At 35.4% G+C, this 14,151-nt stretch overlaps 1 protein-coding gene across 1 annotated transcript in view; it reads right to left on the bottom strand.

Annotated features, from left to right (window-relative positions):
- The window catches only part of PKHD1L1 (PKHD1 like 1), a 157,171-nt gene that overhangs the window by 106,128 nt on the left and 36,892 nt on the right, over positions 1-14,151 (bottom strand). Inside the window, exons 15-21 of the mRNA XM_023223228.1 lie at positions 13,466-13,625; positions 12,915-13,050; positions 10,965-11,108; positions 9,207-9,364; positions 7,600-7,713; positions 5,166-5,315; positions 4,042-4,166 (exon numbers count right to left, since the gene is read on the bottom strand). Of these exons, the coding sequence (XP_023078996.1) occupies positions 4,042-4,166; positions 5,166-5,315; positions 7,600-7,713; positions 9,207-9,364; positions 10,965-11,108; positions 12,915-13,050; positions 13,466-13,625 (987 nt within the window). The remainder of the gene's footprint in view (positions 1-4,041; positions 4,167-5,165; positions 5,316-7,599; positions 7,714-9,206; positions 9,365-10,964; positions 11,109-12,914; positions 13,051-13,465; positions 13,626-14,151) is intronic.

Below are 14,151 nucleotides of genomic sequence, written 5' to 3'. Positions count from 1 at the left end.
AGAAAGAAAGAAAGAAAGAAAGAAAGAAAGAAAGAAAGAAAGAAAGAAAGAAAGAAAGAAAGAAAGAAAGAAAGAAAGACCTGTTAGAAGCAGATAAATTTATTTTGTCTCAACTGGTAATAGTTTGATCAAGGGAATCTGATTATTTTTAACTATCATGATATTCTTGTTTAAAGGTCTTGTAACATTTAGGGTAGAGAAAATCCATGAACTCCATCAAATGTAATGTATCTTGAAATTATTGCCTAGTAGATCAGTTTTTTAATTTTAAAAAAAATCTTTTTTTGTGTGTATACATAGTAGGTGTATATATTTGTGGGGTATATGAGATGTTCTGATACAGCCATACAATGTATAATAATCACATCATGTAAAATGGGGTATCTATCCCCTCGAGCCTTTATCCTTTGTGTTATAAACAGTCAAATTACACTTCTAGTTGTTTTTAAATGTACTATTATATTGTTATTGACTTTAGCCACCCTGTTGTGCTATCAAATACTAGGTCTTATTCATTCTTTCTAGCTATTTTTTTGTACCAATTAACCATCCCCACCTCCCCTCAGCCATCCCAAATTCTAAGCTAAAAGGAGAGACCTACTTAATGATATGTTAAGTGATGACTTGATTGATACAGAAGAACAAGGATTCATAAAATGTTCCAAAAGCCTGAGGCAGTGGAGGAGTGCATAGCATAAGGGTGATGGGCATCAAAAGTAAAATTGTGATTTCATTGTTCAATTCAAACACTCCTTCCCACTGTAGCAAAATGTACCTTCAGATGTCCATTTGAGAAGGATTTCTGCTTCATGAAGATGGACTATAGCAAATTGGGCATGAAACAGTGGTATATAATCATTCTGTTTATGGACTTTTCATGCTCCTTGTCACCTAACAGAGGCAGGGCTGGCTCAACTCCTGGCATTGCATCTGCCTATGTGACTGTCAACAAAGGATGTCCTCTTCTGAGTCAATAATTCCTCTGTGGAACGGCAGAATTCTCCCCACTCATTTCATTCATTCCAGGAGCTAGCTTCATTCCCGTTTTATACATCGGATTGAACTATGTAATGGCCTCAAAGGCATATATTTATTTTCAATACTAATATATCTCTCTCAACACAGATCAATGAAAAAATATCCAGTGTTCATGGATTGGAAGAATTAATAGTGTTAAAATTAATATCGTTAATTATTATTAAAATCATATGGTTCTGTGCAAACACCATCCACAGCGTGTATAGATTTCAGGCATTATTCTCTCTCTCTTCTCTGAAGTCCACTTCAAGTTCTGCCAAACTTCAGTATCTAATGAACTTTGTGTAAACAAGAATTTTTCTTTCTTTACATTCTATGGAAACATGTGTAGATATTATACTTGGGACAAGACATCAATCATTATCTTATTAATGCCTATTTCAAGAACCTAAGGAATATATGAAGCAGGGCTTTTGTGTTTCCTGAAGAATTCTTTGAAAAGCTTAATGCCCTAATTAAAGTTTTTCCCTCTGACAAACACCTGTTGGACTGTAGATTCCTACCTCATGACTAAAGAGATACTGACACCTGTATTTAAGCTTGGTCTACAGATGCCATCACTTTATCCACTGATTGACCAGAGCATCTGAAGGGAATTAAGTCCATATGCTCAGGATCTGATGCCAGAGATACATACTTCAAATATGATGCTGATGTTTTATATTAAAAACGAAAGACTATGACTTCCTACACACACACACACACACACACACACACACACACAGACAAACACCTTCTTTCTTTTTTTTTTTTTTTCAAGACAAGGTCTCATGCTGTCACCCAGGCTGGAGGGCAGTGGCACAATCTTGGCTCACTGCAGCCTGGGTCTCCCAGACTCAAGCAATCCTCCACTGTAGCCTCCTGAGTACCTGGGACCACAGGTGTGCACCACCACGTACAGCTAACTTTTGTATCTTTTGTAGAGATGGGGTTTTGCCATATTGCCCAGCACCCTCCTTTTTTTAACATAAGGTCATTCCAGTTCCACAGGAAGGATAACTCTGATATGCTCCCACCCACCTGCCTGGTCCCATCTTTTGTCACCTTTCTGCCACTGTCCCAGTGAACACAACTGATTTCCTCCTGATAGAGTCTGGGGACCTAGCTTTGCTGGAGCACCTCCAGGTCTTCGCCCTGGCTGTCTCCCACTTTACACATCTTATCCTCTAAGATACAGTTTTTAAAACCTTTAACAAACAAGGTTTCCCTTCCAGTTCAACATATGTCAGCAATTTTTAGAGTACATGAATTTCTAAAGTTATGAATTGGGAACTGGCTGATGCGTTTTGAAAATAGTGTTGGGGGCCAGGCATGGTGTCTCATACCTGTAATCCCAGCACTTTGGGAGGCCTAGGCAGGAAGATTGCTTGAGACTAGGAGTTCAAGACCAGCTGTGGCAACATGGCAAGATTCACTCTCTACAAAAACAAAAAATTAGCTGGGCATGGTGGTACACACCTATAGTCCCAGCTACTCGAGAGGGAGGCTGGTGTGGGAGGATCACTTGAGCCCAGAAGGTGAAGGCTGCAATGAGTTGTGATGGTCCCACAGTACTCCAGCCAGGGTGACAGAACCAGACCCTGCCTCAAAAAAATAGTGTTAGGATTATGTAGAAAACAGGACAATTGAAATTGCAGATTTGAGCAGCAGCTTTTGCATCAAGAAACATTCCCCCATCAAGACTGCCGTTTCTTCCCATCTAACTACTTGACTCTCCATTAACATCTTGCCTGTTTTTATTTATTATCTTTGTTTTATTTATGGTCAACATTTGGTTCTATTTCCAACTTTGGATGATTTTCTCACTCCCTCTGTCTGGGTGTCATGAGGAGACGCTGGTTCTCCCTCACACTTGTTCCACACATGGCAGTTCTGAGTTACAGAGTTCTATTCTATGATGGGAAGAAAAATAGTGCTCTTTATATCTTATTATAATAGAATAATGTTCTCCATATCTTATAAAATGATGGAAACTTACATGACATGTATTAAAGTATCATATAAACTCTATATAGACCCATATAAAATAAAGATTGTGATGTAGCTATAACAGAAAAAAAGCAAATAAAAAAGGAAATCTTTTCAAGATATGGAGATCCTATTATGGTTATTTTTATGAGATAAACTTTATATGAAAATAAACTTCTAAAATTGTAGAGAGGAAATGTTCTATGTCTTCAGTGGAGTAATGATTACATGGCTATATACACGTGTTAAAACTCACTAAATCGTGCACTTAAAAAGAGTGAATTTTACTTTATGTACATTATACTTTAACAAACAACAACAATTTATGGGGAGTACTTTATAAAATAGAAAGATGTGTGTCTCTGTGTATGTCTTCACTATTACTTCTATTGTAAATGAAATTTTTGCATGTACCATGTATGAAAATGCAGTCACAACTGACATAAATTTCAGAAGATATAAAAATTAATAAAACCCCAAAAATAATTATATAGAACTAAATTGTGTTTAAGGGCATGACAGCTGTAGTCATTAAATAGCTTTCTCTAGGTTCATTTTGTTTCTTCCTTTATGTTTCTCTATTTGCATTTCTATGTGTCTAACTTTTGGTATAGCAAGCATTATTTCAAAATGTCTCTATTCCCTTTTTTTTCAGTGATCAAACTATAACGACTATATTGTGATAAGCCTGTCTCTACCTTCCAGCAACAACTAGGGACATTATTAGATTTAGTAATATACAATTTAAATTCTAAACTTTACCATTGTTTTGTCTTATTATGGTTATGGGTGATTATGACATGACCAGCTGTTATTTTCATAATCTATAGATTTCTTTAAAACATGACTATTTCTGTTGGATGTTCATATGTAGAACAGGAAAACTGCAGTTACATCCATTGTGCGTGTGATTTGCCATCATCTCCCCAAACAGACCAAAATAAAAACATAAAACCCCAAGAAATGGATTTGTCTTATCTTTGTAGTTTACATACCATGGTATAACTTAATTTTCAAATTCATAGCGTAACTTACTTGTTTCCATGAGCAAAGTCGTATGTAAACTGTATATCCGAGCTTCTAGTAATCTTGCTATTGTCTTGGTACTGGAATTTTAGACCAATATAATTTGCCAGGAATCCTTTGTATGCTAAACATAACTAGATAAAAATATGAAAATCATTGGTAACAATATGTTACCATTACATTGTTTTGTAACAATTCAAATAAATTCAAAGTCAATAAATATTTATTAAGCATTTTCTACATAAAATGTACCAGAACACAGAGAAAGAAATGATTAATTTCAGCCAGTTAGCTGCGGAAGAATTGGGAAAGATTTTATAGACAAAGTGATGTTGAGGTGACATTACAATTAATAATAATTATCTATTATTTTTAGGTATAGTGTCCTTTAAAACTGCAAACAATTCACTCTCTGTGGAGATGAGTTATGTACTAACTCTAAGCTACTCAGCAAATTTAAAAGTCCAATGCACATAGGAAAGAAGAGAGGTAAACATTCAGGCAAATTAAATGGGATGTAAATATCGTTGAACATTTAGAGATAGAGATGAGTGTCACTGTAAAATAGTAATTAAATACCAATTTTAATGGTCCCCAAGTCCTTAAGCATGCCAAATATATTAAGAACTTTGAATTTTAGGATAGATGCCACAATTTGAGAATTTTAAAATAAGAGAAAGGGTGAATCTATGATTAACAGTGTCAAATGCCCTCATTAAAACTGCCATCTCCTGTGCTCCTAATTTGGTTTTGCTTCTGTCTGACTGGATACCCAAGATCACCCTACGATGGCTAGCCATCTTTCTTTCTTCTTAATTAATGAAGAAAAATGAAGAAGTTTATACACTTTAAATTATTTTAGTATTTAAACTTGTGTGCAAACATTTTTTTCTGAATTAAAAGAGAAATATAATACATGATCTGTGGTACTATATACATATATATAGTATATATTTATTATTTTGAAAATCCTCAGAAGAAACCACAAGCACCCAGAATTTACACTACAGTGCCTGTTACAATATGACATACTATTCATATGGCAAGCATTTTTGCTTGTCTTAAAATTTCATGAAATTTTATTACCAAGGTATTTTCCAGATTCAATTAGCATATCATTTTGTTGAGCTTACCTGATTATAAGGAAACAATAAAATGTCCCCATATGGCCGTCTGTTTGGTTTAACATCTGCTGAGTCAAAAAGGACAGCTGGGTTTTTCAGGGAATAACGACCACAGTAAGCATCAGTTTCAGCTGTCTTCTGCCCTCTGTTAATATGTTCCTACCGAAACAATATTTCAAATGAAAACATGATTTATTGTTCTGGTTTTCCCCCAATGTATGCACCCAAACCATTCAAGGTTTAACCCGGATACCATTGTTTCCCCGATTACTTTAACTTGAGATGTTTTCTTCCTTGTCTGAAATCTAAAGTTCTCATTTGGATCCATAATTATATAATCCCTTATACCAGTATTCGACTAGTTCCCAAGTTCGACTTTTTTCCTTACATTATGAGCTCTTTACGGGTATTTATTCATTCTTTCCATGAGTGTTTATGCAGTGTTTACTGTGTGTCAGGTTTCTGCTTGTTTGTGTGTTTGCTGTTTAATCTTCAGGATTCAAGTGGTGAAGAACCCCTATCCCTGTAAATAGAGATCACCCGTCTAAAACAAAGAAGCCAATGATTATCAAACTAAGGCTCAAGGGAGATAGCTAACTCACATAAAAGCATCAAGAAAGATGACTCAGGGGAAGTGACAATGAGTTAAGTCTTTAAAGATAAATAGCAGTTATTGGAATGGAAAAAAAGATGTCAAAGGCACTGTGCAAATGGTAAAAAGAAAGTAGGGGCTTCAGAGACAGGCCAAAATATGTACAAAAAAGCAGAGGTGTGAGACACCATGGTGCTGGGAACACAAACTGTTAAGGTTAGGTGCAGTATGGAAATGCACGTGAGGGTAATGATGAGAGATGAAGTAGGAAAGGAGTAGAAGGTAAATTACATGTGCCATCCTCATGGCTGCTAGTACTACATTCAAAATAGAACATAAATACACATATATTTCTTGAACGAAGCTGAAAAGGTCATCTATTAAATGGAAAGATCTTTTTCTCACTAATCTGCTCATGAAAAGTATCATGAGAGATATTCTTAAGGATTTATATTTATATCCAGGGTATTGATCTGAATTAAATAACTAGAGTATACATTTTTTATTCTTACAGTTTTCACTTGGAAATAGCAAATAGCTGACTTCCTGAAGACTTAAAAATGAGAATTAGAAAGCACATATTCAATTTTCTTCCTTTACTCTATGTTAAAGAAAATATCTCATTAAGAAAGAAATAATGACTGGGCCGTGTACTAATTAACCAGAGTGTTATGTCAGAAAGCAAGAGAAGCAGTTATATAAAACTACATAATACATAAAAACATATAATGCCCCACTATATATTATAATCTCTGAAGTCAATGAGGAGAAAGGATATACTGTGCATCCATGTTAAGAAAACACAAACCAAGGCTGGGCGCGGTGGCTCATGCCTGTAATCCCAGCACTTTGGGAGGCCGAGGCGGCTGGATCACGAGGTCAAGAGGTCAAGACCATCCTGGCCAACATGGTGAAAGCCCATCTCTACTAAAAATACAAAAATTAACCAGGCATGGTGGCAGGTGCTTGTAGTCCCAGCTACTTGGGAGACTGAGGCAGGAGAACTGCTTGAACTCGGGAGGCAGAGGTTGCAGTGAGCCGAGATTGCACCAACACACTCCAACCTGGTGACAGAGTGAGACTCAATCTCAAAAAAAAAAAAAAAAAAAAAGAGAGAAAAGAAAAAGAAAACAAAAGCAAAATGACATGATTTGGATCTGTGTCCCCACCAAATTGCATGTTGAAGTGTAATCCCCAAAGCTTGAGGTGGGGCCTGTTTGTAGGTGACTTGATCATGGGTGTGAATTTCTCATGAATGGCTTAGCACCACCCCATCTGTGCTGTTCTCATGACAGTGAGTGAGTTCTCACAAGGTCTGGTTGTTTAAAAGTATGTGGCACCACCCCACTCTCTTCTCTTGCCCTTGACCAAGCCAATACACGTGCGTATTCCCCCTTTGCCTTCACCATGATTGAGAGTTTCCCAAAGCCTTCCAAGAAGCTGAGCAGATGCCAGTATCATGCTTCCTGTACAGTCTACAGAACTGTGAGCCAATTAAATCTCTTTTCTTTCTAAATTACCCAGTCTTAGGTATCTCTTTATAGCAATGCAACAATGGCCTAATACACAAAATAAACAAAAACACTACAAATCTTACCTTTGCTCAGCTTTCCTACTTTCTAGTAAGAAAATTCATGAGTAGTAAAAATTTTTTGACAAACGAATCATAGAAGGCACTACCAATAGCACCTACCAACAGCCCTTAAAATAAATGTATAACAAAGTCATTTTTGCAATTTGATTGTGAATGACAAAGTTATTAATGCTACTACAAAAAAGAAATTATAAAATTTCAAACCATTATATAAATTATCATTTGGTTAGTTTCACGGTTCATTAAATATTTCATACCAGGTTAAAATCAGTTTCATAGTCTCTGAAGTATTTCACAACAAATCCTTCTTCAAAATTTGCAATTTGTGGTGGACACTTAGTGCTAACCATTTCTTCCACTGCTCCCTGAAACTAAATTAACAATATAAACATTAGTAACTTCTTTTCATGAAAAGTTAGAACACTAGTAATCCTACTCCTGATTCTACTAATTAGTTCTAATAGAACATTTTCATAATTCCCATACTGTAGTCATGATTATGAGTTAACTTTCTAAATAATTTTAAGTGTGATAATTTTAGTGGCCAATGAGTTTTCAAAACTTTTATTCTAGAATAACAATAGTTACATAATTTGGCTAATATTAGCATACTTAGTTATTACATAAGGCAGACATATTTGTTTAGTAGCTTTTTAAAGACAGCAGTGAAGCAAACCTAAATTAATTAGTACCCAATTAGATAGATTCCAAATAAATAATTTTTCCAACTAACTCAAAATTAACTGGAAAAAAAAAAAAAAGATACACTCCAATAGATTCTGGCCAACATGGTGGAACCCTGTCTCTTTTAAAAATACAAAAATTAGCTGGGCATGGTGGTGCGTGCCTGTAGTCCCAGCTACTCATGAGGCTGAGGCAGGAGAATCACTTGAACCTGGGAGGCAGAGGGTTGCAGTGAGTGGAGATCACACCACTGCATTCCAGCCTGGTGACAAAGCGAGATTCCGTCTCAAAAAAAAAAAATTAGATGCATATACTGTAAGCTTGTATTTATAATTATTTAAAAAATAATCAATTATTGAAGATTATGCAGAAATTAGTACATATTCACAAGTCTCCTATAATTTCCATATCAATTTCTCCAGCAAAGCCCAGACATAATTGTCACTTAGAATTAAGGGCTTGAGACAATATGTACTCTTTAATCCGTAAACAAATGTTAACTTAAATTCATTGTCCAGATAAGTTGTCAAAATGTTGTAACTCACAAGCATTCTTTCTTTTTGAACAGCTGCCCCCTATAGAGATACATTAGACCCTGTTGGCACAGACCTAAGAACTCCCCTTTCCCTCTCTTGTCTTTGGAATATTTCCTCCCTTCTCTCCTCACTATGGGTAGGCTCCAACTTATCATGCCAAATAGAAGAATGTATTACTCCTCCTTAAAGTGTTCTTTATAAAAGGTTGACATTTAAATGGTGTTCTGTTTAAAAAAAAAAAAAAAGGATATTTAAACTAACCAATACTTTATAGCTAACCTTTTATTGCACTACATCTCTCAAGGAATTTCTGATTTTACAGGATAACAAATTGGGTTTTGAGTGAAGAACAATGCCGGTGTGGTTAGAGGGACTCAGAGCTTCTACACATAGGCAGGGCAAGGTTTTGGAAGCTTTGAGATATGCCTTGTCTGGAAAAAGGGGTGGCTGCACTAGGTTGACTCTTAGTCTCCTTTCAGATAAAAGTGTCCACAGTATATAAATTGTGGTGAGTCGATCAGGGATAAATAATTTGAAGTGATTTTTTTCAAGTAATATCTCTTTCCCAGCTGTCTACAAATGGCCCATGAATGATGTGAGAGGGTGCAGGGAAAATGCGTGGTAGAAACATTCCTACAGCGTACTTCAGCCTCTGATGACCATGGAGTGAGTGGCTTAGAAGTGATCCCATCCCAATTCAGTGTGAATGTCTCCAAGTTGGGTTTTCCTTTGGTTTGTTCTGTAATATCCAGTGTGACGTTATTCCCTTCAACTACTTCATAACCAAGCAGATCAAAATCTCCTGAAATTTAGTGCCAAACAGAATTTGTAGAAGTTAATAAAATGCCTATATATAAAACTATATATATTTATATATATATATATTAAATAGACACTCAAATGTAGCCAAATTGGTTTCATTTGGTGCTCCATTATCACAAAAGAAGGAAGAATGGGGATGATGTAGATCCTTAAATTTGAGCAGATTTATCCATAGCATAAATGGCAAAACAGACAAAGTGCTATATATTTAAGGCACTGTCTCTATGTAAAAGAAAGTATTGTAAGATAAACAGACAGATGTATTAGGATCATGAGATAAAGATCAATGAGCAGTAGGATATTCCAAAAATTCTTTTAGTTTTGTGCTAGTACCATTATTTTAGTGCAAATGCTCAGCTGAAATATTGCTGTTTTCTTTAGACATGAATAGGGCACAAAGATGAATTCCAGGAAACAATCTCTGACCTGTGAGGTTTGTTCATACCATGCCACTTAGTATGATAATCATTGACTTTGCCACTTTGAGAGAAATAAAGCCTGCCCTCAAATGTCTCTGTTCTTTGAAAGGATGCTCTACCAGTGGAATCTCACTGATCTTTTTGACCCTTTCTGTTGGGTAGAGTCTTAAAATCTGCCCAGTTAGGATTTGGGTACCATATTTCTTAAGGTCTCTGCTGAAGTCTTAAAATTTCTCTCTGATATATAAAAATACATCAAAAAGGATATTCACATGTTTATTCATAAGTATTTTGACAATCTAACTTTTGTACACTTTTTAAAACTTAAATTCATGTAAAATCAAATTCTTTATCCTCCACTCAACAATCAAATAAACAATTTCATAAAATGAGACACAAATATTGAAGTAACATTTTACTTACATGAATTGAAAAATAATGATTACCCAAAGAAAAGTAAACACACACACATACATAAACACACATTCAGGGACCCACTTTCTGACCTAAATATACCAAATAGCCAAGTCAGTTGTGAAGTCTGACTTGAAGGCAGAATGTCTATGTCAATATTTCCAAAAGTGTTCTGTGTAAAACATTAATAGGAGGTTAATAGCTATTACTTGAAAAAAAAGGATGGAGAGAAAAAATACGTTTGCATTAAACACAGGTGAATTGACTTTTTTCTTTTTCCTTTTTTTTTTTTTTTTTTTTAATACTGCAGGACTCCTCAGGGATTTTAATATTCCAACGAGCTCTACCAGTCTTGAAGGAAGACCCATGGTATACAGTGTCTCCCATGTGAATTTGACCACAAAATCCTTTTAGTAGGCAAGATTTGACCAGATGAGTGTCTCCTGGACAATATTGATTTGCCTAAATTTTATTTTCACAAAGAATATTTTCACTAGTTTTTACTAATTTATAAAGTAGGCTATCATATGGAAAATGCATTTGTAGTATGTATAGTGCATTTCTCATGCATTGCAGTTGTACATTCCTTGAAATACAACTAAAATTTAAATTATCATAGAAAAAAATAATCATTTAATTTCTGCTGACATTAAACCAAGTCTTTTTCTCTGTCATCTTATGGAACTTTTAGAGTGGCACAGAATATACATTTGTTTCCTACAAGTACAAAATTAAATACATGCTTACCTCTAGTTGAAATGAATGTTACCATGTAGATATTGCTCTGGGGATTCTGTGTTCTTGTTACTTGAACTGTGTCTGGTTTTATAGACCAGAGGTCATTCAAGGCTGATTGCAGTATGAATTCAGAAGCATCAGCAGGTAGGAAGACTTCGGATTGGATTAAAACAAACAAACAAACAAACAGAAAAGTTGAAATCTGAGCTACCGCAGCCAACACTGATGCCTTGTATTTACATTTTTAAAGCACCTATACTCTGAGAAATTGTATTTTGAAATTGATTCAAGTTCAGTAATATTGAGTATTTAATTTGTGATCTCTTTGAGGACAGGGCTGATATTTTATTGTTCTAATATTCCCACAGTAATAATTATTGGATTTGGCAAAGAATAAGCAATCATCAGCATTTACTGGTTAAAAAAATTAACAGTAGTAGCGAAAGTTATATTTTAGGATTTGTTATAAAATATAAAAATGCGGCCGGGAGCAGTGACTCACGCCAGTAATCCCAGCACTTTGGGAGGCCCAGGCGGGCGAATCACAAGGTCAGGAGATAAAGACTATCCTGGCTAACTCGGTGAAACCCCGTCTCTACTAAAAATACAAAAAATTAGCCAGGCGTGGTGGTGGGCGCCTGTAGTCCCAGCTACTTAGGAGGCTGAGGCAGGAGAATGGCGTGAATCTGGGAGGCAGAGCTTGCAGTGAGCCGAGATCGCGCCACTGCACTCCAGCCTGGGTGACAGAGCGAGACTCCGTCTCAAAAAAAAAAAGACATGCAATGTTGTTTTTGTTTTTTAGCTGATAAAAATTGGTGTTCCATAGGCCTAGCATTTAATTTAAAAAATTCAAAGACATGTTTACTTCTTTTTTTTTTTTTTTTTTTTTTTGAGATGGAGTCTTGCCCTGTCGCCCAGGCTGGAGTGCAGTGGTGTGATCTCAGCTCACTGCAAGCTCCGCCTCCCGGGTTCCCGCCCTTCTCCTGCCTCAGCCTCCCGAGTAACTGGGACTATAGGCGCCCGCCACCTCGCCCGGCTAGTTTTTTTTTTTTTTTTTTTTTTTAGCAGAGACGGGGTTTCACCGTGTTAGCCAGGATGGTCTCGATTTCCTAACCTCGTGATCCGCCCGTCTCGACCTCCCAAAGTGCTGGGATTACAGGCTTGAGCCACTGCGCCCGGCCGACATGTTTACTTCTGTGCAATGATGCATTTAATTCCTTTTAAATTTTTAATTTTTATTTTAAGTTCTGGGGTAAATGTGCAGGATGTGGTTTGTTACATAGGTAAACGTATGTCATGGTGATTTGCTGCACCTATCAACCTATCATCACCTAAGCATTAAGCCCAGCATGAATTAACTGTTTTCCCTAACCTAATGCCCTCTCGGCACCGACCCCACCCCCCAACAGGCCCCACTGTGTGTTGTTCCCCGCCCTGTGTCCACGTGTTCTCATTGTTCAGCTCCCACTCATAAGTGAGAACATGCAGTGTTTGGTTTTCTGCTCCTGAGTTAGTTTGTTGAGGAAATAGCTTTAAGCTCCATCCATGTCCCTGAAAAGGACATGATCTCGTTCCTTTTTATGGCTGCACAGTATTCTATGGTGTATCACATTTTCTTTATCCAGTCTATCATTGATGGGCATTTGGGTTAACTATTCACAATTCCCATTTTCTTAACTTACACCTGTGAGTAATAGATATATAAATTCCATGTGCATTTAGATATATAGCTATCATTATTATTAGAAAGTGATGGTATATGCCAGAAAGTTATTTTTATGGATGTTGTTTTCTATCCCAGTCTGAAGGCTTTTTACCATAATATATTTTCCTGCTTCTTTGTCTAGCCTATCATCAAAACTATATTTTCTAGACAATATAATTTGACTGGAGCAAATACTTTATGGCTACATCTATGCATGAACAGAAACGGTATCTCCCTTATTATTTATAACTTACCAGTTTTTTCCATATTATAGATTAATCTGTATTGGTAAGGTGAACATGAATTAGCTTCCACACAGGGGCTGGTTACCTTGATCTTCTGAACTTCATTAATTGCGTTAGTTGTTTCCCAGTTTTCTAATGTTATAACCTATTTTCCAATTAAAAAATATTTTTAATATATGAAAATTATATATACTTTATATAATATTTTAAATATATATAATTATATATACTTTATATAATATATATAATATTTTTAATATATGAAAATTATATATACTTTAATTATATATACTTTTAAAAGTATATATAATATATAATTATATATACTTTAAAACCATCATAACTCAGCTATTCAATGTCACTTTATTGCTCTATTTTACTACAAATGACAAGTAACAGCCTTTTTGGCTTATAATACAGATACTCAAAGTCGTAATTCAATAATTGTCCATGACTGCTTTCACCTAAAACAGTATCTTACCTAGTAAAATTAATAACCAAATTGAGATCCTGCCTTCGGACATTTACTTTCTGTAAGTGGAACTATAATCATAGCAAACCTGTACTTCCTGGATGATTGTCGACTGGGATTTGATAACTTGTTCTTCATTCACTGCATCTCCTGTCTGTTGTTCAGTATAAACATTTTGATACTGGTACAGTCCGACATCAACAAATGCACTTAATGTGTACTCCTGCAGCAAGATTTCAATATAATATCTGGAAAATAGAGTAACTAATGAATGTAACTTTTTTCCACAACACTTGCCATGAAATTATTTTAATGAATAAAATATCAACATTATTTTAAAAGCCTGCCTGTTAAATAATTTATATTGTAGTATCTCATATTTTAAATATTCAAATGTTAAAATTTTCATAGCAGTTTGCTAAAATAAAATGAATTATGTAAGGTATCTGCATTAGTAGAAAGTTGTTCTCATTCATAACCAATTCATTCAGCTTAGTCAATAAATATTTATTGAAGACAATACTAATTCCTATACTCAAGATCCTGAAAAATAACCCTGTCCCTGGCATATAGCAGAGACAACATACAGAGGTTAAATATTTTAATGTGTTCAAGAAAATGTCAGGCTTAGGCATAGCATATATTTTATACCTGAGGGGTTATATTTGTCAGGAATAAAAGTTCCTACTTCCATGTTTCTTAAATTTGGCTCCATTTGTAACTTGGGGAATAAAATATTGCCTCAGGAAACTTTTACTGGTCAGATTTACTATG

The sequence above is a fragment of the Piliocolobus tephrosceles genome, chromosome 7 (genome assembly GCF_002776525.5).
Source record: "Piliocolobus tephrosceles isolate RC106 chromosome 7, ASM277652v3, whole genome shotgun sequence".
Classification (NCBI taxonomy): Eukaryota; Metazoa; Chordata; class Mammalia; order Primates; family Cercopithecidae; genus Piliocolobus; species Piliocolobus tephrosceles.
Note: the sequence above shows the minus strand (reverse complement) of the source record. Positions and strands in the feature narration are given on the sequence as shown.